The 26,575-nt window shown below is 46.4% G+C and overlaps 1 protein-coding gene across 48 annotated transcripts in view; it reads right to left on the reverse strand.

Moving 5' to 3' along the window:
- The window catches only part of Ank3 (ankyrin 3), a 623,484-nt gene that overhangs the window by 317,358 nt on the left and 279,551 nt on the right, over positions 1–26,575 (reverse strand). For 8 of the 48 annotated variants that reach the window (XM_063279262.1, XM_063279285.1, XM_039098836.2 and 5 more), the window contains exon 1: positions 10,400–14,571. The exons of 8 other annotated variants lie outside the window; for them this stretch is intronic. In XM_063279262.1, coding sequence (XP_063135332.1) covers positions 10,400–10,513 — 114 coding nt within the window. In that variant the 5' untranslated portion in view covers positions 10,514–14,571. 48 annotated transcript variants of the gene reach the window in all.

Genomic DNA, 26,575 nt, shown 5'->3' on the forward strand with positions numbered 1-26,575 from the left:
AGCCTGTAAGCATCGTTCTCCCATGGCCTCTGCTTCAGTTCCTGCCGCCAGGTTCCTGCCCTGAGTTCCCACCCTGACTTCCCTCACTTATGGACAGTGACCTGAGGGTTGTAAGAGTAAACCTTTTCTTTCCTGTGTTGCTTTTGATCATGTAGCAACAAACACTTGACTAAAACAGAAGATGTAGAGCGCAGTAACTTAGAAATTTGGCAGAAGTGGTTATATTGATGAGTACAGCCGAGGGATTACTATGAGTTCTAGAGGTAGGCATGATATACTGGCCAGAACGTTCATTCTCCCTTCAGTTTTCAGTGAGCACAAAACTGTTATATACCTCTACTGTGGCCACTGTACAGGGGGTGAAAAACTAGCAATGACTCCTATACATGTAGATATGCATGTGCAAATGTATGCACACACATACACACATATGCATTACACATCTTGTAGATAGTGAAGGGTCTCACAGCCCAAGGAGATACCTTTTGCCAAATAAATACACCAACGTTTCTGGCTCGATTTGCAAAATTAAGACCACTTGTTCAGGGAATCATGCGCCTATGAACACAGTTCTTAATTTCTGTATAGGGGATGTACCACAGCACATTTGTGTAGGTCAAAAGACAACTTGCAGGAGTCAGTTTTCTCTTCTTCTATCATACGGGTCCCAAGGTCCCAAGGATTGAACCCACATTGTCAGGCTTGGAGGCAAGTGCCTTTACCTGGGGAGCCATATTGCCAGTCCCTCTTCATATGGGTTTGAGCATTCTTGAATGTCTACGTAGGTGATCATGCAGGAAATGAGAAACTAATTAACAATGGTGTTAATGAATGCAAAGTGTAGTTAACCCAAGAGTCTTTGGGAGCAGTTCTCAGAATGGTGGATTTAATTCCCCAAGGGTTGAGGGAGAGTGTCCGGGAAGCTAACTCAAATGCTATGTGGGGTCAGTGATGTATTTGTACAGTGTCATTCATCATTTCAGTGAGTAATATCAGTAATTAGCAACTGCTTGGGAGCTACGGAAAAGCTTGGAGCTCCTCCCCCTTCTCTTTGGCTGTAGCTGCTCAACTCCATTTAAGACCATGTGACAGGAAGGGAGGCTGGGAACCTTGCTAAGCAGCTCCCTGGATTCCAGGAAGATGGCGAGATGAGCTGCTTCACTGTGTCTCCACTAAAATAATAAATATCCCTGTTGATCAATACGGGAACTGACACCCAAAGAGGTGCCTTTCCAGGCCTCGTCACCAATCGATAGCAGCTTCACTGTGAGCTAACATCCAGCCTCGGTCACAGTGTGTGACACTCACCCCCATTCCCGCACCTCTCTATACCACACATTCACATGCCTTATTGATGTCCTGGTCCTCTTAAAATTTAGTGTTCTGTCATACTTTCTTTTTTTTTTTTTTCCGGAGCTGGGGACTGAACCCAGGGCCTTGCGGTTGCTAGGCAAGCGCTCTACCACTGAGCTAAATCCCCAACCCCTCTGTCATACTTTCTTTAACTGTATGGACTACTGGTTTTAGAGAGAGAGAGAGAGAGAGAGAGAGAGAGAGAGAGAGAGAGAGAGAGAGAATGAGCACATATGTGCTACTGTGTGGAGGTCATGGAACGATCATGGCTATCCATTCTCTCCTTTGACCTTGCTTAAGTCAGGGTCCCTTGACTGCATATGCTATGCTAGCTGACCCGAATTGCTGGGCTCGTCTCTGTCTCCCCTCCTTTTGTGGGAGTGCTTGGAGCATTCTGGGTATAGAAACTCAGCTTCTCCCACTTGTGAGGCAAGCGCTTTGCCCACTGAACCATCCCCCTTGTCCTTCATAAACGTCTTACAAAACTCCATTTCACTGGCATAAAAGACTACTGTTTGGACGATTGAAGACACAGGGTCTGTAGAGACATCCCCATGTGGATAGCAAATGTGTTGATATTTCTACCTTCAGAACCTAGAACACCCTAGACTAATTCCTTCCTACTGCCCCCATCCCCCTCCTCCTCCTTTGCTATGTGGTCTGTGTGTGTCCGATGAGAATGGCGGGCTTGGGTCCATCCTAATTATTTGAAGAGTACTAGTGAGGAAGAAATAGTAGATTAGATGCTTCACCTCCTACAGCTAGTTCACATCCCGGAGGATGCTACTCTGGTTCCGAGACAGCCCAACGTCTTCTGAGAATCAGACAGGGCCCAGCATAAAACCCTCACTGGGTGCTGAAGATCCAAAGTGGGGTCCTACTGCTCTTTTAATTTATATAGACTGGAAGAATTCCAATTTGAGCAAAAACTACCAGGAGCTACTGGTTTTCAAAAGTTCTCTCTCTAGGCAAACGGTTCTTCAGAATGAAATTAAGGCGGTATCGTGATGTATACAGGCATTCCCCTTTCGTGTTGAAACTATACATCAACATCTATAAATAAACACTTTTCAGTGCCTAGAGTCCACTCAAAAAGCGACTTTAAATGTGTAACTGGATTACCTGAAGGGCAGTTGTTTATACATCAACGACAAATACAAATTTCAACTCCTAACTCATTTAAATTTTAGTTTCTCAAAAAGGGATCATTATTTTCTTGACGTTGGGTTCACCTTGGACACCCATGAACGGAGACCCTAAGAAAACATCAAAAGAGGTTGTAACAGCCTTAACAAGAGACCGAGAATGGTACAGACCCAGGGCAGTCTGCAAAAGTGTTGACCTCTGAATACATGGATCCCACTGTGTTCTTACAGCCCTGACCCAAACATGAAGACTATGAAGAATTCCAAAGGCCACGAGCACACAGGGAATCCACAAAAATACTTATTTCTTTGTTTGTTTCTAATCCTTTATCTATCTGTGTAGATCAAGGTAAGCGCTATCTAAATGGGAGAAGGGGGTGCCTAGAAATCCCTCCTTTGCGATACCAGTACACAGCCCAGTCTCACTATGTAGCCCTGGCTGCACTGGACCTCACTCCTCTGCCTCTTGAGTGCTGGTGTTAAAGGTGTGAGCCACCACACTCCATGGATGGTTTTATTACTCGAATTGAAAGATGCAGGTGAAAAAACACACTTACTGGGGTTGGGGATTTAGCTCAGTGTCGAGCGCTTGCCTAGCAAGCGCAAGGCTCTGAGTTCGGTCCCCAGCTCCGGAAAAAAAAAAAAAAAAAACCAACCAAACAAAACCATACTTACCTGCTGCTGAAATCTCGCTAAGAAAACTTATGCAAAGTGAACTTTTTTTTCTGTGTTGAGATTCCAGAAAGTAAAATACACAGATCACTTTGCAAAGAGGAAAATTAGCATACAAAAAATAAAGATTACGGGGCTGAAGGGGAATGAAAAAAAAAAAAAGGTTATCCAACAACTACAGTGGGACTTACAGAGCTAGGATGACACTGGCCTGCCGAGACAAACTCACGGGTGCAATACTGGCATGAAAACCACGGTAGCAACCACCCACCTTCTGACTGGACTTAAATTCCATTCCACAGGATGAAACCCATGCCTGGCACCACTGTTGGGCCAAGAATATGTAGCTAAAGAAGCCATCGGTCTCAGGAAGAACCTACAAACATTATTTTAAGTGGGCAAAATATTAAAATTACTCCGACTCATTGCTATACCTGCAGATGAATGCACTGCTCAGCCCTCATCAGAGAGCCTCTTTTTTTTGCGGTAGATGGCCATTAACCCAAAGACCTGGATTTGGCAAGGCACAAAGAAGAAGAGATAGTGGTTCGTTCTGCCGTAAGTTAACCATTTATCCTGCACCGTCTAAGACGCAGAGACCATTGTGGGGGCTGGGGTGGGTGCGCAAAGGCTGTAAGAACCAAAGGAAGTGAACGGGTACAGGACACAGTGGGACAGCCACACATGGGAACTCACAGTGGCTATTATGGGATTCTCAAGCCACGCCCATCTCAGGCCAAATCCTAGCATGGAGCAGAAAGGCCCCACCCCTCGCCAAGGAGCTACTGACGGTCTGTCTAGCTGCTGGAAGAGGGGACATCAGTGTCTAAGAGGGTTGCCTCTGGTAGGCTGACCACCCTCCACCGGAAGGCCGCACATCTAGGGGCTGGCCTTCATGGGTGGGGAAGACAAAAGAAGTCACAAAATTGGGTGGGCGGGGAGAATAGATAGGGGATGAGCTGGGGGAGGGGTGAATGTGCTCAAAACTCAAATCCCCAAAGAAGTAACAAAAGGCCTCTTAACAAATATAAAAAAAAATAAAGCCGGGCATCGTGGTGCACGCCTTTAATCTCCGCGCTCGGGAAGCAGAGGCAGGTGGATCTCTGAGTTCAAGGTTTACAAAATGAGTTCCAGGATAGCCGGGCATTCGCTGACTCTCCCTGTGGCCTGTGACTCTCACACACGCTTCAGTGACAATTTGCAGATGAAGAGGTTGAGGTCCAGAGAGGCCAAATAGCTCCTCCAAGGTCACGCAGTCAAGGGATAATGCTAACATCCAACCTCACATGACCTTAGGCCCCGTTCTGTGGTCACAATCAATACACAGGTTATCTTTCATCCACCCATTCAATCCTCCACCTGCCAAGAGACCCCATCCTCTGATGTAGCAATTCAGTTCGTTTATAGCCAATCATTATGTCCTGGCCTCAATGGGCGTGGCCAAGTTCTCCTGGATGAACTTGACATGCAAACACGTTTCATGGCTCAGCCTATCAAGTCCAGTAACAGAGAGAATGGGCTCCCCCAGAGACCTGGGATCTCTCCTCTTGATAAATCAGGGCACAGAAGAAGCTCCCGAGGGTCTGAGCAGTGGCATCCTGTAAAAGCCCAGTTGCAGGAGGAATGCACAGCCCAGCAGCTTACCACATAAATACCTGGCTGACCAGGTATGAAGGAAGCGGTCACTTGTCAAGACGCAGGAAACATCCCGGCAAGAGCTGTGGTTCAAGTATGCTGAAGTCCGCCCACAGCCCTGTGTTGCTCTGACCTTACGCAAGAAGTTTTACGTCCACCACAGACTAGTTACAAGACATTAGACAAATCCTTTTGCGAACAAATGGAGATAAAAAATAATGTCCGTGCCGTGAAGGGAGATAAAGCACTAATCTCTTAGAATCCCTCTGACATGGTACAGACACATGCACACACTCCTGAGACGCCATTAAGCTGGTGTATCTTTGAAGTCCTGGTGTTGGTCATTTTCATTTGCAGCATTCAAAAACATTTTAAGGACACAGAACTTGGGGCTCAAATGGCTCAGAAGTCATGAGAGCTGGGTGTTCTTCCCTAGGACCCTGATTCCATTCCCATCAACTATATGGTGGCTCTTAACTCTATGTAACTCCAGTTCCGGGGTCGGGGGATCTGAGGGCCCTCTTTTAGCCTCACACATGGTATGCAGATATACATGTACCTCAAAATTAACATTGAAAGGCAGAAATTTCAAGTAAAACCTTGAATTACATTACTGAGAGGATGAGAAAGAAAGAAAGACAGACAGACAGACACACCACAATGCTGAATTATTCCGAGATGCCCAATGAATTGAGATTTCTGATATAAGCAATATTCATTTATAAAACTTTCTGAAGAAGACCAAATTTGCAATTTTTAAAATTTCCCTTGTTGTGTTTGCGTGGGTTCAAGTGGGTGCACATGTGTGCAGGTGTGTGCATATAGAGGTCAGAGGTCAACCTCTCGTGTCATTCTTGAGGAGCCCCTCAATCTTTTGTTCTTTTCAAAGTCTTTCTGTGGCCTGGGAGGCACCTAGCCAGGCTAGCTAGCCAGAGAGTCACAGTGATCTGCTTGTCCCCAACTCTCCGACCCTGGGATTACAGGTGCATGATAGCATGCTCACCTTTTTTATGTGGGTGCTGGGGACCCCACATCACACTTTATACAACAGGCGCTTTATCAATGGAGCCATCTCCCCTACAAGTCTATTGTATGTGCAGGAGTGACAGAATGGATGTCATGTAGTATCCATGCAGTAGCATGTCAAGAGAACAGGAGAGCCCACCCTGGAGCTTCCTGAGACCCAGCTGTGGCTTATGACTCAGTTTCTTCATCTGCAATATGGAGGTACTAAAAACACTCTCCGCTGGGTTCTCGAGAATGTTAAATGGGCCTCCACCCACAAGGCAATGCAAAGAAAGCCCCACCTGGTGCATGGTACCCAGGTCAGCAAATGGGTCTGAGAGCGAAGACTTGAATCCAGGAAATGTGAGTTCTCCCTTTGAGCCAGGAACTTGGCAGCTTCCCTAGAATCTGATTTCTTCTCACTTCCCACCTACAAGCCATTGCCAAGTTCTACTGCATCTTCCCTTAAATATCTCTCGCATGCCACACCCCCTCTCTGTTGGCAGATCCCCGCCCTCCCCCTGGTCGGGCTCCCAGCATCTCCTGCCTGGATCACCATTCCAGCTTCCTGACTGCTCCGCTCTTGCTGTCTACAATACTGACAAGCGCTTCTCCAGAACAGTCACCCTGCCACCTTGGAGGAGGAATCTGGCCAATCCCTGTAGGATAGCACACACACAGGTCTGCATATTCTGCTTCCTCCTGACTTTTTCTGCCAGATCCTCAGACCTCTATTCCCCCTAAAGCATTCTAAAACACTGTCTGCTTTCTGTGTAGCCCAGAGGTTTCTCCTGCAGTCACCATTTTGGTCATTGGGGTCCCATCATCCTGTCTTGTCCTCCAAGCTCAGATCCTTATCTGAACCTGTTCTAGTCAACTGAGCTAAGGAGGTCTCTGTAAAGCTCTTAGGGATGCATTTTCTACCCTGAGGAGGATGATGGAAGGTGGTTTATCTCTCTTCTCATCTCTCTTGGGAATTATCATACTGTTATGACTAGTTTCTTTTTTTAACTTTGTAGCTAAACATCCACGGCCGAATCCGATTGGTAGATCACATCTCATGCATAATTACTGAATGAATGAACAAATGCGAGAATGAAACAGTGGAAATTTATTTCTACTTCACTATTGATTATTCAAATTCAACACCCAGCCAACAGAAATGATGGTACTCGCAACACCGAACTACTCGTTTGATTTCCAGTTCATGCCGGTACCCAGCACTGTGTACACCCAGAGACATAAAGAAACACCATAGAACCTGAGTGTGGGGTTTCTTCAGGCAGCCAACAAGGTTTTTGTTTGTTTTGCTTCGGTTTGATTTTTGTTTTACCAGATATCATAAATAGAAACAAGCAGGTATTCATATGTCTAGAGACAAGGTACCACATAATTTAGGTTTCTTTTCCTTGATGGTTCTAATGCAGAAATGCACTAATAGCTCATGGGGGTGGGAGGAAGGTCGGAGCATGCAGAGAGCATGGATAATGGCAGGGAGGAGCATGCAGAAACTGCACAGGCACTGCCAGAGGGAGTTCATGCCCCCCTGGGTCTGTGGCAGGTTGGGCCATCTACTCATACACACCTATGGGCCCGTGACATAGTTTCTCTCTGCAAGCTGCCAAGAACAGAGACCTGGCGTCAGTTAGGGCATCGTGCCTCTTTGGCTTGCCGCCTTCTGCTGAAAGCCTCTGCAGGCCATTAGGGGAGCTGTGTGTGCAGAGAAACAGAACTATGTCAGAAGGATCCATGGGCAAGTACGGGAAAATCTATCTGCCTTTAAACCAGTATCCATTAAAGCTTTGCTTGTAGCCACTTCAAACAGAATGAGGGGCCTGGATAGATCTCAGCTGGAGAGAGTGGGCACTGAGAATGCGCAGGGACCTGGCGTCCATCTCCAATAGCCCCCACCTTCAACCCTCAATAAAGGCTTGAAGCACTTCTTAGATGCATTTCTTTTTTTAACCCACTTAAAACGACTTTAAGTTAACCAAAAATAAAACACCTTTATTAAAATCCAACTAATTACAAATTCATTAGCATTTTTAGCGTGTGTGTGAGTGCGAGCCAGTCCCTGTTCCTAGTTAATATTATCTAAGACAAAATAAATGTGCAGTTAAACCGGGCTTCGAGAAACCCGGTGGAGGTCAGTCTGGCCTTCCAGTTCCTAGGCATGCTAATTAGACTATAGTATTTAATCTTATCCCATGATGTTTGCTGCCCTGTCAGCCAATCAAGACAGGGTCATCTTGGGCTTGCACAAACCTGGGCTTGCAGTCCATGGACCCAAGTCTTCCGGTTCCAAGTCAGAGCTGTTTATATAACAGCAGCTTAGATCCTTCTTAAGCTCTTCTAGAAAGGGTTGTCTGCGGGTGTTCACTGTTACTTTTAGGGAATTAGAAGATTGTAGAGGATCGTTCTGCTTATGAAAAACTATCCACACAGAGCAATAGTTACAAACAGCCCTTCCCCTTCTATTGGCACAGAGTTTGTCCTAGGGAACAAAGTAGCACACCGGCCCTGACTAGGATTCTAGGAAAAGGTTCAGGAGAGGCTCAAAGTCAAATTCAGGGAATGGAGGTTACATTTGGATACAAAATGGGTGGGGAGTTTGTCTTCAAAGTAATTGAACTGTAACTCTGTATATTAAGAGCCATCCTTGAAAAAAAAAAAACAATCTGACCATGGGGTCTATCTCCCATAGCATGTTGTTCTTCAGGTAAGACAATCTGTGACACTGTGATGTGATGGTGTCCTTCCTGAGCCACTTTCTGCAGCTCCTGTTTGAGCATCCTGAGAACAATGTATCTACGTCGGCTTGCCTGTCCACAATGGCGGTATTGATATTGCGCTGCGTGGCCCTCCGGTTGCTAAGAGATTTACATGGGGCAGATTGTCACACTTCTAGCAAAGCATTCTGGTCCATGAAGCTTTTGCTCCAGCTCAGCGAGTCCTGAAGCAACTCTACCTCACCCTTCCCCATGTGGCTTCCTAGTCAGACAGGGGTCCAGGCCAGCCATTGTGACGCACAGGTCCTGCCATCAACCTTCAGGATGACACTGAATCTTTATAAAATAAATATATATGTTCCTGTACCTTGGTGTCATGGAAGGCCAGCCAGTTAGCATCAGGGAGAGGAGGCAGGGCTATTTGGCAAGAGGCCACCCGTATTGACCTTCTCCTAGCCAAACCTCATAGAATAAAGCAAGACTAGCGCCTAGCAAAACATGCTCATCTCCCAACTCTGCTATACCAGGTTTTGAAAGAAGCTGTCACAGAATTCTTTACCCCAAGTTTGTACTTTTACAGAGACAGATCTAAGAAGTTTATTTGCACCAGTACCCAAAGGGAAATTGTGCGAATGCAACATTTTGCCGCAAAACCACTGCAGCCCTCCAAATTCTATGTCCTACAGGGTGTTCTGTCCCAAAAGGCAAAAGGCCTACTCCTAACCCCCTCCTCCCCGAGGAACCAGGAAAGATTACTCCCTCCCCACCCCAGAGCCATCTCTCCTAGGAAGAGGTAGATTAGATGGGTGGAATTTGCATGTCATTTGCAAAGCGGACAGATCAAGGCAGAGAACTATTGAAAAGCTTCCTTCCCTTGGGGCATTCACACAAAGACACATCAAAATGCTTTATGACTGCCTTCCGTATTCAGATCACTGGGTTTTGGTCAAATGTTATTAATTGCCAGGCGGGGAAAGTCCTTCGGTGCATCACAGAGCAGCTGGTACCCAGGAGTCATCTTAAAGGGCAAAGCTATCAAAGAGTAAGAAGTCTTTAGCTGCAGTGAAATACCACTGGCCCAGAACCTCTCTCCTGTGTCTCCCCCTCCCCTAGTCCTAGACAGCAGAAGGGGGTACACAGTGCCCCATCTGGGCTTTGATCGCAGGCCATCAGTGATGAAGGCTGTGGGGCTGTCTCCTCCACTCCAGTCCCAGGAATTCCTGCATTTAGGATCAACTCTCGCCCAGCAGGTAAGACTCAAACCTCTGGTCTCAGCTCGATTTAACCCCACACACACAAAAGTTATTTCTAGTAGCTCATTTCCATTGCAGAACCCCCCCAGCCGAAAATGCCTCGTAGAGATAGGAGGCCCAAGGACAGCGAGAAGGCAGAACGGGAGCCAGCTTGAGGTCACAAAGCTGCCCAAGTCGGGCACGCATGTGACACACTTCCAACACAGTGCTCTTTTTCCCCCGCACCACGGACCTCTAAGAAGTACAAAGGCCGGTTCTCCCGCAAACCCCAGTCACCTGCAGTCTATTTAACCTTGACCCAGCTGCAAAGAAAAGTAACTTTAACTCCTTGGCAACACCGGTGTGTGCTGTACGAACGTGCAGGAGCCTCTGTAAAGTGAGGCGCACCTTCTGCAGAGACCTGCAATCACACACCCCCAGCCCCCCCAGGAGAAAGCCATCCCTGGCCCAAGCCCAGCCTGTGACCATGCTTTACCGATAGCCCCCCATCTCTACTCCCAATTTACACTCCATGCTGCACGTGGGGGGAAAAAAACCCTCCATGCTTGTCACCGATGTCGAAGGAGATTCATACACAAAGATGAGAGGCCGAGGCACACATAGCTACCTTTTTCTTGCGATCCCGGGACCGTTTACGGTGCTTCTTTTTTTTCTCGGTCTCTTCTTCCGCATTGATTTCTAAATCCCTGTTTTTCTTTAACTGGGAGGCGGCATGAGCCATAATGCATGGAAAAAAAGACCCTGTCAAGCACGCAGAGCTTTCTCTGAAAAGGTGATCTCCTTGAGTACCTCTAGTCAGGCATAGAGCAGCATAGCCCTCACAGGAGAGGAGCCTGAGCTGAAAGGCAAGGAAGCGTCCAAGAGGCAGAGAGGCAGAGATGCTGAGGAAACCGCAGCTTTCAAAACCCACCACAGCAGGGGCCGGGTTTCATCCTACACCTTGCTGAGCCTTCCCCTCTCGCGGAGAGGGCAGCCATCCTGATGCAGAGGCTGTAGTGGACGTAGCTGGGACCGGAGGAGCTGTGTTATGGCCGCATCCCCTGCCACCAGCTGGAAGTGTCTAAGTGATTCCTTCGAAGGGGGAACGCTGCGAAGGGTGGCTCTTGTAGAAGGGAAGGACCCGGAGTCACCACACAGGCGGCAGCTGAGAAGCCAGCACTAATCCTGAAGAAACGACTTCAGAATCCTCCACAAGAGACAGAGAGAGAGAGAGAGAGAGAGAGAGAGAGAGAGAGAGAGAGAGAGAGAGAGAGCGCTGCAATTTATCCATCAGCCTAGATCCGCACGGAGCGAAAATTAACCCTTCAGAGAACGGAGCAGCTTGAGTTCAACTGCTGATGGTGGCAAAATATATAAAATAAATCAGCCACTTTCCCCCAGCGAGACGCTGAGCGAATTTTCAGGCAAACAATGCATGCATTGCTGGTCTCAACAGGGCATCCATTATGCCCAGTTAGTCCTGATACATTTTGCGGAGAGGACTACAGAAGGGTCTGTTGTCTTTTTAAAACAACATGCTCATGACAACACACTATCCAGAAAGGCGTGAGCCCACTGTTGGGAAGGACAGATGCCCAATTCAGAGGTTCCCCGGGACTCTACTGCAGTGTGAGGGGCAGGGGGACCATCATCAGTGTTTCCATCAGAGTGGCTTTCGGGCTAGGTCGCGTTGTCATCACGCTAGTATTAGTAGGACCTGAGTCCTCCGTGACTGCAGCCTCTGAATATTCATTGTGAGAAGTGAAGCAGCATGGTTCGGAGAGGCCGGTGTCTTCTGAATGTGCACGGGAAGAGATCTCCTAAGTAGGGAATCAAATACACACACACACACACACACACACACACACACACACACACTCATACACATTCATACACTCACACATATACACACACACACTCATACACATTCATACACTCACACATACACACACACATTCATACACACACACATTCATACACACACACACACACATACATATACACATACACACAAGAGAGTGACACACACACAGACACACCACAGTGCTGACGTTGACAATTTTATCAGGAAACACCTGAAATGCTAGACTGGGCCCAAAGCCTGTGGGCTCAAGTTAAGATGTCTCGATGTCACCAGAAAGCAAGGGGAGTGGAAAGAGGGGCTCCACAGTGTGATCTGAGCACGGCAGGCCTTAACTTGAGAGGCGGACACACCGGGTTTTGAGGAGGGAGCTCTGAGCTACACAGCAGATGGATCTGGATGGAAAAGCCCAGGGCATTGTGGGGCTTGAGTTAGGTTTCCACAGAGCTGTTTCTCACCTGGTGTATGTCTGGAGCACTGAGTGGGAACTCTTAGCAGCAATATCCACAGACTGCTTTTGCTATAGCTATCTAAGGTCTCTCTCTTCCGTGGAAGGTCCTCTAGGCCCTGGCAGGCAGTGTTAAAGACCTGGAAGATGCAGGGCCCACAGCCTGCCATTCTTATTAGAAGTAGATGGCACATGTCCCTGAGATCCAATGAGAAGCACCCCGGTCACGCAGGAGATGAGGGCCTACTATGTACACTTATTCATACAGGCTTGATTCCCATAGAAGTATCTTCACAAAGAAAGCATTTCAGGTATCATAAAAAGCTAACTACGGTATCCAGAACCCCCACTGGATACAAAGTAGATAAACTTGGTGGCTCGCACTTGTCATCCCAGTGTTGGGGACATAGAGACAGCAAACCCCAGGGGCTCACTGGCCAGCCAGCTCAGTGTACTTGGTCAGCTCCAGGCCAATGAGAGACACAAAAGGGAGGTAGTGCTACCTAAGAAATGATACATGAGGTTGTCGTGTGGTTCCACAGGCACACACACACACACACACACACTCACACACATACACACACATATACACACATACACACACATACACACACACATACATACACACACATACATAGACACACACACATACACACATATACAGACCTACACACACATATACATACACACACACATATACACACACATATACACACATACACACATACACACATATACACACACATACACACACATATACACATATACACACAAACACACACACATCCACACATGTCCACATGCAAACAAACACACATGTACATGCACACAGACGTGCAGACATACACACACACAGAGTTTCTATATTGTATATTGCCGATCAGACCATTGTATCTAACAAGAAGCAGACAAAGGCCCTGAAGGTACAGAGTTAAATCTAACTGGAATTCAGGAGCAGACGAGCCCTAATTGGGTTGGTAGGAAGCATCAGTGGTTTTAGGTTTTCCCACCAGGATTCTTCCCTCCATAAAGCGTTAAGTGGGGCAGGAGAATGTTTAACGTGCAAAATTTGAATGGCATCTCTCGAAGTCCTACACTTTTGAGGAAGACTCACATAGTTTCAGCCAGCTGAAGAGGGCAGCCAGCTACTAAACTGGCTCCTCTCCCACTGGCTTCAGGCTCTGTTTTCCTCCCTGTATAGACACCGATGATACTTTAAGATGTAGCACACTTATGTGTACCCTTGATCAAGGTAACTTTTCCAAGGGAGACTGGCAAAGCAACAATACAGTAGCATTGTTCTCCACCAGTAATAATGAGAAAAGAAGCAGGACGCTCCCCTCTGGGAGAATCCTTTGCTTTACTAAAATGACCAGAAGCTGAGGCTAGAGTGTGACTTTAAGACACGGTAATGAGAAAAAGTCTATCTACTGGCTACTTCCTTGTATTAGTAAACCAGGCACACATCAAAAATAAATTCTAAGGCACAGCCTAGTAGAGACTCTTTTTCCTAGAAGGAATGTGTGATTCTATCCTCTGCTTATAGCCCTGAACTCCAAACATTGGGTCTTCCAAGGAGGGCATCGCTGTGGATCCTACATTCCTAGTGCTTTGCTAAAGAGTCTGTCTCTTTATTTGTTAACTAAAGCATCATTGAACCATCCCGCTCCAATGGACGCTAAACCAGACCCTGATCTGGTGGCCACAGACCACATACATCTGGAGGGTCCCTAACAGCGCTAAGAATGGGTTGCTGATGCGGAACTACAGAAGCCAGGTGGGTGGCCGTTTACATCAGGAGCAACCTTGTCAGTCCCACTCCTAACAGAATCATGGTGAGAGCAAAGGATGAAACTATTAAAAAGTGTAGTCCCAACTCTCCAGGGACTTCACTCAAGGAAGAGAAAATTGTTCTTAGTTTGTGAAAGTCTCAACTTGCAAGAATTCCTAATCCATCCCTGTGAAATACAGGGCAGGAATGATTGTTCAAAGTCTACCAATCGGAGAGGGTTTTTTCAAAGTAACTCCAATGGGAGAGGCACAAGTCACGGGTACGGGCTCCAGCTGCTTGACTGAATCCGGAAAAGAGGCAGAGAACATCAACCTTCCCTCCGGCTCTTTCCACCTTCCTCTGGAAGTCAGATTTGCCCCCAAAATCAAGCATGGGGCAACCAAGAGTCCTGGTCTTTCCCTGTGTGCAACCTGTTACCACAACCGATGTCAGGAAGTGACTCCTATTCCAAAAGTCACTCCTGATTGCTTACCAGAGCTAACGACTTTCTTTCAGAGTAGTTCCTGTACGTGTAGCATTAGACCATGAAACTACTACTAAATAAAAGTGATAATTGCTTTCCGAATTGGTAAATGGAGTGCGAGCTATTCCTTAAATAATACTCAATTAAGGTCTTAACAATTGGGACGAAATGCTCCGCTAAAAACAACTCAAATCAATTGATTTGAGAATTTGCAAGAGGTTTCATGGCCAAGGATTTCTCCCCCCCTCCCCCCTTCCACTCTGGTATACCTCCCTTGTTATCTCAAGGCCCACTACGATTACTTCACTAGTTCATCCAGTTGACGCTTGGCCCTCTCCTGGTTATCATTTGGTCCACATTGTGTTTCTGCATCGTTGAGCTGGTTCGACAGACAGAGGATGATGTGTGTGATTTCTATGGGAATAACAGGACCGTTTGGCTGGTTGAAGTTAGGAAAGCTGTGTATTTTCCCAGCCTCCTTTTAAAACTATTTCTTTTGAGAGTTTTGTACAGTGTATTTTGATAGTAACCGCGTCTCCAATTCTTGCCCTTTAAAGAGACATTGCACAGTGGAGGTATGGAAACCGGGCAGTGTATAGACTCTATACACTACTCTATATATTATACTATAGGGAGAGCAAATTCAAAACTGACTATAGTTTTGCTATGCTTCCCCCAGCTTGACTTCCGGTGGTCCGCAGTGACGTATCTGCTTGGATGGTGTGAACAGCATTTCCTGCCGCATCCGTGTCCCTGTTCTCAGAAATAGTGCAGGCTCATCCTAACAGGGTCGAAATATTGTTCCCTCACAAAGAAAAATGGATCCATTTTTATTTCATTGAGTTTGGCCTCTTAGATAGAGACAATAACAGGAGCCCCCGAGCAAGCTCTGAATAATGTGGAGAAACAAGAAGTCAAGCAGGGAGGAGAGCGGACGGATGGATAGACACACCCTGGCAAATCCCAAACTCAGCCTTGCTCATTCTGATTTGCAGATGAAACAGGCTATGTGCTGTAAAAGGGTGTGAGAGGTGAGGCTGGGGAACTCTGAAGGACTCCCCGGCTGTGTTCCTCCTGGGTCCACCGGCACTGGCCTTAGTACCATCTGTCTTACTCCGTGCTCTATCCTTCATCCCTTGAGAAGACAGTTCATTCAACTCACTGGGCTGATCTCAGCACTGCAGAGAGAGCCAGCTGTCCCAAGCACGACAGCTGCTTCAGTGACCTCACACAGGCTGATGGGGGTAGATACACCGGGGATGGCGTCCCTCATAGTCTTCCCATGACAGACACACAGGCCCACATGGGGATGGGGGGATCTTAAATGCAAGAGGAAGGCACTGAAGCCACACCCTTGGTGTCTGCCCACTTGAAAGAGGATGCTGGTAGTGCCAGGCAGGGCAATGAATGCTCGGCGGGCGAGAGGGGTGGTGTGCAAACAAAACCAATCTGACAGCCTTTGCTTCTCTGGGAAGGAAGGAGGAGGAAGCAGAAGATACCCACTCACTACTCCTGAATGCTCTCCGCTTAGGTGACAGAAGTCACTGGGCGTTTTAAATAAAAGAAGCTATCTAGGGATGGTCTATTTAAGCAGACGTTCTAACCTGAGCTCACCGGCTGTCTGAACACATAGGTGGGCCTGGGCCTGATGTGGTTCTGGAAGAGCTAGAGAAGGCAATTTTTAATTTACTTAAAAAAAGTTCAAGGACTATACTCAATTCAGGGACTTTAACACATCCGAGCGTATTTGGGACAATTTTTGCACGCCAATCCATTCTTCTTAAGTTTCATGAAATTAAATACAGACCCACCCGTGTTTTAAGGCTCAGGCTTAAGAAAATGTAAATTATCAAAATAATGGTCCCCACTGGTCTAGGTTGCCCTCACAATTCTTTGAGTTAAGCCAGTTAAGCAAAGTATAATTTCTCCCTTTAAAAATGTACCACTGAGAAATGACTTGTATGGGAAATTCTATCTCTCCGGGGCAGAAGTAGTTTACGTAAGCAATTCATTTGTATCTACAAAGAAAGGACCTGATTTGCCAGAAGTTGTACTCCTATGAGTAGACATGACCCAAAAACAAGCATCAAAGGACACTCAGCTGTCATTACACACTCTCTCAAGAAGGGAACGCGTGTTCACTCTATAAAACGGTGTTATCCCAGAACTCAGGGACCAGGGAGAAGACGAACGTTGAGTATGATATCAGCCTGGACCCTGTTCTAAAACCTAAATAAGGAAATAAAGAAATAAAACGTAACTGGCCCTGCTCTGTAAGTGTGAACACATAGAAAGAGGAGGCTTTTGTCTCTGGAGAATGGGGCATTTAACTGGTTTGTTTCACACGGATGGTGGCTAACAGTATCAGTATATCGTGAGAAGTGACCAAGAACACAAGAGCAGACACTAAGAAGTTCTTGAGTCAAACTCATATCCTGGCTTCCAAGCGCTTGGCTAACTGCCTACTGCTCAAACACTGTTTGTGTGATACACCCCCAACCCCCTAGTCACACTGTGCTGGCCCTGTGTCTGGTCCCCAGGTCATATACACAGAATGAGACTTGGTCCCTCCTCTTGAGTATCAGTGAGAGAGAAAGATGAAATAAATAAACCGGAATTTTAAAAGGTAGCACACAGTGAGGTGCTGTGGAAGCAGAGGGGGTCACAGGACAGAATCACGGGCCACCTCTCTGAGCATTACTGTCTAGGTCAGGAATGCAGGCTTTTCTCTAGTCACAAGGCTATGAGTTAACCCTTCACACCCCAGTAAACTAAGTGGTCGGTGGGGGGGGGGGTGCTGAGCAAGAAGACACTGAAACAATATCAAATAAGTGCCCGGCCAGAGAACTGTTCATAGACCTGCTCCCTGCCCCCTGCCCTCTTTAGATTCCCAACAGAAACAAGCCAAGATGGCGGCGAATGCCAATTTACTAAGCCTTCTACCCCATCCAGGTGGTAATTCACCAGGAAATCATCCCATGGAGAAAATTATTTGATAGTAAATTGATGGCTTTTCAGGTCACGTGTTTTGTCCTTATGTTGTTATAGAAGATAGACATCGGACCAGCTAACCCACCCAGACAGTGAGAGACATCGCTCTCATCCACTGACCCTTCAGTCACAATTCCAGACATTGACGGAACAGAACCATTGAGCCACACAATGCATTTCCCGTGTGCTTGTGGAAACGTGTCTCCTTTGTAGCCAAACGTGACCCAGTATGAGATCTCTTTGGTATTTCTCCCCCCACCAAACTCTGAGTTCTTTAATGTTCATACAATAAATCCATAGGAAAGGCCATGAATGTAACCAAAACACTATCTCCCCTGCACTTTGTCCCAAGTAACTGTGAGATGTGAGGGGTACACCCTCTGTGCACCTCACTTACTGACTTCCTAGCTGTTTAGTGGAAGGCCCAGTCAAGTTCCTGTCCCATTATGGACTTGGTAAGGATGAGATGTTGGTACAAGGAAGATTTGAAAACTGACTTGTGTGTCCACTCCCTGTTCTCTGGTTGAGATACAGGCAAGGTCAGCTGACTCTCAAGGGAATTATTTAAGGACACAGCTGATGGCAAAGGTGTGTAGGGACAGATTTGAAGAGTCAGAAAGGTGGCGGCCTGTTGGTGAATTGGCGTATGCCTTCCAGGCCAGCACGGCAGAGGCAGAGGCAATAGAGAGCTCGTGAGTGTAAGGAGAGCTTGGTCAAAGAAGAAAATCTTGGGTTGAACCCTAAACAACAGAGATCATTTCCCAACCTGGTGTAGAAGAGGGGGTGATCCACTGCGAGGAAGGGGTTCTGCTTCTAGACAATAGAATGATTAATCAATTGATCGACAAGTCTGTACTTATAGTGATGAATAAGAATAAGAGAAAAACACTATGCCATATCACATAAAGGCAGTCAAATGTCACACTGAAACCTAGGCACAAGTCTCTATCAAGGTGTGAGACACATGGATTTGTGAATGCTGAAACTGGGTATATAGAGCAAGTAGTAGGGTGCTTGCCTAGCATGCATAAGGTCCTGGCTTTGATCCCCACCACCCAATAGGCTAAACGTGTTGGTATATACCTGGCACCCCAATACTCAGAAGGTGAAGGCTAGAAAATCAGGAGTTCAAAACCATCCCTAACCACAAACACATTTCAAGTCAGCCTGTAAAGATCGTCTGTCAACAAACGAACAAAGCTTCCCATTTTCTTAGCTAGAACACTCACAGTCCGAGGAAGCATTATTGGCAGAGGTTACAGCTTTAATCTAAGAAGTAGAAACTTGGGACTTTCCTGTCGCTGGTAAGCAAGCTTCCGAAGCCGATAACCCTGAGTGTCACAGAAAGCAAACCTTGTACGGATACGGACGTGCCCTGGCTGACGCTGACATGAGCGGATGCTTCATCCCTAGCACACTTAGGCTAGCACACTCAAGGCTCCCATGCATCCCATGAACCGGCACGTCTCAGGAGGTTTTCTATCCCATGTTACCACACTGTTAACCAGTCCAATTAAGAGTCACGTGATGGGGTCTGGGCATGACTCCATGGTTAAGACCTCTCCTGACTCTTGCAGGGGGCCAGAGTCAGAACTCAGCACCTGCATGGCAGTTTACAACCACTTGTAACACCAGATCCAGATAGATCTGACATTCTCTTTTGGACACTGTGGGTACACACACATACACACACACACACACACACACACACACACACACCCCAAATTTAAAAAAAAGAACAATAAAAATAAATCTCTAAGACTCATATGACACCCCCTATAACTTTCTAGCTTCTTACTTGACTTTATGTGACAACATGTTATGAAGAAAAAATTATTAGAGGCTTTTTATTGAGGCAGAATTTCATGTAGCCCAAGGCATTTGCTCTGTAACCAAGGATAACTTTGAATTTCCGGTCCTCTGGAGCACCACCTTCCCAAGGAGGTCAAATGAACGGAGTCAGTTCAACCATGAGGTGCTCTTGTTTGACTCGAGGGGATTTTTGTAGGACTTAATATTGGACTCTTTTAGGAAGGTCAGCAAACACATTCCCTAAGGGCTAGGCAGGCCTCGTCTCTGCTAGGCAGATGGACTTGGAGCCCTGATGGACTCTGCTGCTGATGCAACACAGCCAGAGGTAATAAGTGGTAGGTTTGGCTTGGACCCAATCAAATCCCACGGACACAAACGTGTCCCATGTCACTAGTATTACTTTGTGATCTGTTCCTAACCACTGATAAAGCGAATACTATTCTTCATGTTCAGACTTTATTTGGAAGCAAGGCTGGAGTTGGCTCAGGGCCCGTGACTGGCTGAGCTCTCAGACTCCACACAATTACAATTACATTTGTAAGATCTTGGAGGAGGAAGGAGGGACACTGAGGTACAACCTGAAGCCTATAGCATCTGTACATCCATGAACATTTATTTCTGTGCATATACACAAGGCCTATGTGTGCGCATACACACACGTGGATAGACAGACGACACATAGAATCTATCCTGTTGACTTGAGTGGGACTCATAAGCACATCGATAGAATCATTACAATTTCTTTACTGAAAGGGTTTGCATTAGGTACAGCCTCTGCTTAAGCAGGATAATTCATGTGTGCGTTGAAGACACCCAAGTTTAACGAATGCCCAGGGCGCCTGAATTAATACGACATTCTATACATGCCTTACTAAGTCATTCAATTACTTCGGGGAGCAAGGCAATACATATTCAGAAAAGTCTTTCCCATGTGATAATGTATTAAACCTAATAGGAAATTAAGGGGGTAAAAATCTCTTTTAAAAATCATAATTATGCTCCTTTGTTTTATTAAAAGGACTAAAGTTGGACACATGCCCACAGCTCCCCAGCAGGGTGAGTTTCAAGTAGATATCTTGTAACTAAAGACAAACTCCGGAAAGACAAACTTGGGCTTATGTTCTAAGTCGAATTCCATCCAAACCACTCCAGTGCCAGTGCATTGGCCTTTGAGAAATGTACTCAGGTCTGCTCTGCTCTCTCTTAATCCTTACCCAGTACCGCTTTTCCACATGCACTAGATGGTGTTCAAGAAACCACAGGGCCAGATGGCTCGGTGGATTAGCTACGAGGAAAGGCCGGAGTTGCATCTCAAGGTTGATTTTTTAAACTCTGAGGCAGATTGGCAGAGACAGGAGCAAGGCCATCTGAGAGCCCTTGGGAGTCTTGGTCCGGTTCCTAATGAGCAGGTGTTGACACGGAAAAGGCTGCCTGCATCATGGAGGGCTGTGGGTGCGCTCAACATGCCTCAGCTCAGTTCAGCTCTGCGCACATATCACGTTACCCGTCCACCGTGCAAGTTTAAAACAGGAGGGGCGACTCTCATAGGTGATGGTTTTACCATGTACCCTTCCACCTTAAACCTGATGTGCAGAGGGATCCAAATCCACACCCCATCTGATACGGGGTCCCGTATCAGTACTCACATGTAGACAGGCTTCTACCACACTGGACATTTTGCTGACCATTTACTGCACTGAAAGTAGTTGGGACAACCAAGCCAGCCAGAATAAACTGTATGTTACAATTTATGGTTCAGTTTGCTTTGGTTGGACGGCACCACTGTCTAATAGGGTTTGGGTCACGGTCTATAGTCTGCCAACAAGAGTAATGGGGCTGGGGCTGGAGAGAGGGCTCAGTGGTTAAGAGTACTGGCTGCTCTTCCAGAGGTCCTGAGTTCAATTCCCAGCAACCACATGGTGGCTCACAACCATCTATAAAGGAGTCTGATGCCTTCTTCTGATATGCGGGTGTACATGTAGAGAGAATATTCATAATAAAAAAAAATAAAAAAAGTTATTCTTTGCTTTCTTGCTCTTGGCCCCTTCTCCTCTGTCCCTTCTCCCCCCACTCCCCTCCCCCTTCCCTTCACGTGCTCATGGCCAGCCTCTACCCCCCTCCTCTTCTATGCTTCTTCTCTCATTAAACCTTTCCACATAGGGGAACAAAAAAAGAGTAATGGGACCTACCAATGAATTACTTCAGTACAGACTTAAATGTGTGAGACTTGGTGTGTGTGTCCATTAGACTAGGTTGATGAGCAGCCAGAATCACATCCAAGGTTACAACAATTTGTGGGGACAATTTTTAGCCAATTCAATTTAACTTCAGACCCCACGGCTACTCAGTTATGAGATAAAATAAAAATGCAGATGATGCTGTGCTGTTTACCAGAGCCTCTGTACAAGTTTCTCTCACAACGACTGGGGCTTTTTAAAGATTTATTTTTTCTGTCTAATTTTGTGTGTGTGCGAGTGTATGTATGCACATGTGGGTGCAGTACCAGTGGAGGCCAGAAGAGGGTGCCAGATGCCTTGATGGTAGATACATAGGCTATTATGAGCCACTCGACTTGGGTCCTGAGATTTTTTTTAACTCAGGACCTCTGCAAGAATAGCCAGTATTCTTTACCTGCCTGCATCTCTCCATCCCCTCCTCTATAACGTTTAAGTGGTCATGTGACTATTGTGCGGGAATGGGTAGTATTTATAACCGGTCTCTTAGGAAGTGTTCACGTTACCTCCAAGTTTTTCTCAAAAGCTACAAGCAATCCCGTATCGCCCAATGAATTCACATACCTGTAAGTAAGAGGACATTTCTGGAGTCAGAGTTTGAAAAGGAACGCCAACCGACCAGTGAAGCCAGGCTTGGGCTGGTGGAATTTGATCACCCCACTCTCACTTTGCTCCCAACTCCATTCATTTACTTTATGTGCACCTATGTAGTTTCTGGGACACCAAGGCCTGAGCCTGGAGTCTTGCTTCTACTACAAAGATCTCTTCCAAATACACCCCAGCATGGTTCGCGGTCACGAGCTGTATTTTCTGTATAGAGAAATGATTCTGTCTGAAGGCAGAACCAGAATCTAGCTGGATGTATGGTCTGGGCTGAGGTTAATGGCTCACTCTCTGTTTTGCCTACAGTTTGTCAATAGCTCGAAACCACCAAAGTCCTGACTGTAGGGGCTGGAGAGCTGTCCAGCCAGCAAGGAGCATTTGTTGCTCTTGGGTTGAACTTGGGTTCAGTTCCCAGAATCAACATGGTGGTTCACGACCATCTTTAATTTCATTTCCTAAGAACTCAACACCCTCTCCTGGCCTCCAAGAGCACTGAACACATATACACATACATACACACGCGCAAAACAAAACAAAACAAAAACAAAGACAAAAAAAAAAAAAACCCAGCTATACAGATAAAAATAAAAATTTTAAAATACAACCTAAAGTCCTAAACTCTAAATTGTTGTTTTGTTTTGTTAAGTTCAAAGTTAGCATTTTCATGGCTACACTGCTTCATTCTGGATTATTCTGCTTTATATTCTGTGGCATGTTAAACCACAAACAGGTCAAAAGGTGCCTTGGAATATGACTAGCCGGATTGCATGACTATTTAGAACACGGAATGATTTAGAAAACAAAAATGTTAGCAACTCCAGTTTCCTCACAAATTAGGGGTTAACGGTTGCTTTTGCCCTGATGCCAAGGAGTCTCACTGCTTCGTAAGTGCTGGGACCCACATGGTGGGGCGATGGAAAACTGAGTCCCACAAGTTGGCCTCTGACCTCCACGTGTTCACCTCACGTGTAATGGAGCCAGGGTGGGCGCACGCATACTAAATAAACAAGCAAGTAAATGTAAGGAGAATTATTTCATCAGAATCTAAAGTTTCTGCTTTTCAAAAGCTTCAGTTAATTTCCACAGAGTATATATGATCAGTCTGTGCTTAGAGGACAGAAGCAATGGGGAGGAGATACCCTTGCTCATCCTGCTTTCTCTATCCCCCATTTTAGTTCCATTCGTTTCCCCAGCCCACAGGACGGAGTCACCTGCACTCAGGGTGGGTCTTTCCTTCTCATTAAACATCTACGGAAATTCCCACAAAGACACCCTCCGAGATGGCTCTCCTGGGTGACTGCAAACCCAGCCACGCTGGCAAAGAAGCCACGTGCCCCAGGCAGTTGGAGGGATGGCTTTATTGTTTTCCTTCCTTTCTTTTTAATATAATCTTTAAGCTCAGCTGTACACGGGTCTCACAAGATCAGCAGTAAATAGGGTGAATTCAGAATTGTACATTTATTTTTACTAAGAGTCGGGCCTGGGGCTACAGCTCAGTAGAACACTTGTCCTGGATGCCAAGGCTCTGCAAACAATTGCCAGCACTTCAGAAGAGACAGGGGAAGAGGGGCTGGGGATTTAGCTCAGTGGTAGAGCGCTTACCTAGGAAGCGCAAGGCCCTGGGTTCAGTCCCCAGCTCCAAAAAAAAGAAAAAAAAAAGAGACAGGGGAAGAAACAGAGATAGGAAGGAAAGAAGGAAGGAAGGAAGGAAGGAAGGAAGGAAGATTTTAAAGGATATGTATAGAGGCTATCAGGAGAGCTTAGTCTATAAACTGCTTAACACATAAACTTGAGGACCTGTGTTCAGATCCCTGGCTCTCTAAAATGCCAGGCAGAGTAGTAGAACATGCTATATAGTTTCAGCCCTGGAGAGACAGAGATGGCAGGATCCTGGAGGTTCCCTGGCTACCAGTCTCGCTAAACTGGTGATCACTAGGTTCAGTAAGAGACTCCCATGCCCAAAACTAAGTTTCTGAGTGATAAATGAAGACATTTGGCACTAACTTCTGGCCTCTACATACATGTGCGCATCTGTGCACATACTCGGGAATATGTCCACATACATAAGGCACACAAACACAGACTTAGCAAACATGTATGAAGAGAACACGCTGAGAGAGACTGAATCTGAACATGTTCAAAGCATTAAACATTCGTAGTTGGGGACGTGATAATCAGCTTCACCCAATCGATTGATATTGTATCAAAATGATACTAACTTATAGCCTACAGATTACTGTAATTAATAAGAGATGAAATTAATGGGGCGCAGGCCTCAACTGTGGGAGAACGTTTTCGAAGCTCTACCAAACAAATGGTCAGCATCTAGAAAATTCGGGTGAGCCTGATAAGCCAAACTTACAGGGGAAGGGGTTTGTGGGGACACTGTGGGTCCTGGGAGGGAGGCACAGAGGCCACATTTGCCCATGTGCCTGGGAGTTACCTCCCCGCACTTCAGAGGCAAAGGCGCCATGTTGGATACTCATGGTCTGTTGATGAGTGTAACTTTGCTCCTCATTATCAGTGATAAGGGAGAATTGCAAGCGACATGTTGGATGAACTACCACCGTCTACCAGAAAGACTACGTTACCACTGACAACACAGGACTGCAGAGTGCTCAGGGTTAAGAGTGCCCAGCTTGCTTCCAGAGGACCTAGTTTTGGTTCTCTAAACCCAGGCTGGGTGGCTCCCGATTGCCTGTAACTCCAGCTCCAGAGAATTTGATGCCTTTGGCCTCTGAGGAGATCTTGACTCAAGTCCATATACCCGCACACTGACACATAGTTAAAAATAAAATCTTAAAGACGGAAAATACCAAATTCTGGCAAGAATATGAAGGCCACAACCTTAACACGTTGGTACAACTGTACAATTGCTTTGGAAAGAGCTCAGGGATTTCTTATTTAAAAAAGTAAGCCCTACCCTTGTAACGGAGCAACCCCATCCTTAAGTGCTGTCAGCAGACGTTAGAAACTTATGTCCAAGAGAGTCTTGTAGAAGAGTGTTCACGCCGGCGTTATGTAGCAACAAATCTTAGGACGTCTGTTAGCAGGTGAACAGATAAGCCAAACGGGTTTTTATGTAATTATTCTCCTTCATGCAACAGAAGGAAGATGATAAACATGTGACTTGGGAGGCCTGAGGACCACCTAGGTGTGACCCTCAAGAACGCTGTCTGATTCTTTGGATACAGGGTCTCTCATTGGCTCAGAGTTCACCAATTAGGCTATGCTGGCTGGCTAGCAAAAAATCTCTCTGAGTTCCCAGCACTAGGACTGCAAATGCACCCAGCATTTCTGGGTCCTGGGGATCAACATCAGGGTATCACATTTGGAAGGCAAATGCTTGACCAACTTTGACGCCTTCCCAGCTCCAAATGGTACATTTAAATTTCATTCATTCCTGTTGTGTTTTAAAAAAGAGGGGGGGGGATTATGTTCTATAGAGGTCTGGGGGGAGGGGGTGCCTCAGTGAGCCCATGCTGAGACATCCCTTCCCCCTGAGGGACCAGCCACAGGATGGTATAGTATAGAATAGAGTTTATTTAGGGCGTGGGGAGGGGAGCTAAGAGGGTAGTAGGGGAGAAGGAGAGAGAGAGAGAGAGAGAGAGAGAGAGAGAGAGAGAGAGAGAGAGAGAAATAGAAGAATAGAGGAGTAGAGGCTGGCCATAAGCATGTGGAGAGAAGGGAGAGGGGAATGGGGAGAGAAGGGACAAAGGAGGAAGAGGGTAAGAGCAAGAGAGTGAGGAGGGGGCAAGCAGCCCCCTTTATAGTGTTAGGCATACCTGGCTGTTGCCAGCTAACTGTGGGGCGGAGCATACCTGGTTGTTGCCAGGTAACCGTGGGGGTGGAGCTTAGCTAGAATGCTAACAATTACACTTTATGTAAATTGAGAGGAGGAGGAGGAAGAGGAGGAGGAGGAGGAGGAGAAGGAGAAAGAAGAAGCAGGAGCAGGAGGAGGAGGGGAAAGAGGAGAAAGAGGAGGAGGAGGTAAACATAGTCAGTCTTATCTGCAGATTCTGTATCCTAGGACCCAGTGGCTATCAGATGAAATGCTTGTGGAAAACAGTCATGCCAGCACTGAAAATATATATTGTTTTGGGCTGCCTGTCTCCGAGATGCTAGAGTAGGTATTGGGGATCTCATCTCAGGCCTTCACGTTTGTGTGCCCATCTCCCCAGCCTCTAACCAGCTATAGGTAGACTCGTGAGGGAAGTCCCCAGCTTCTGTCTACAAGGCAAAAGATAACTCCCTCTCTTCCTGAATGGCTTCAAAAGGAACACCCACCTCAACAAGCAAAAGACATCTTTAGTGAGCAGCTATTAGGTGGCAGGCACTAGGCTAGGTAATTCACACATCTGCTCACTCCCTCATTAATATGGAATACCTGCTAAGTCCTGGGATTTGCATAAATTATCTATTGAACGTGTGCCCAAATCCTGCAAGGTGGGTATTAGAAATCCCGTCTTAGGTGTATCGAGACTCAGACACGATTAAATGCCTGAAAAGGTCATGTTGCGTTAAGAGTGGCACACCAGGTCCAGCAATTACTCTGAAGACTGAAAAACAAAACACAAAAACAACCCCCCCCAAACCCCAA

The sequence above is a fragment of the Rattus norvegicus genome, chromosome 20 (assembly GCF_036323735.1).
Source record: "Rattus norvegicus strain BN/NHsdMcwi chromosome 20, GRCr8, whole genome shotgun sequence".
NCBI classification, from domain to species: Eukaryota; Metazoa; Chordata; class Mammalia; order Rodentia; family Muridae; genus Rattus; species Rattus norvegicus.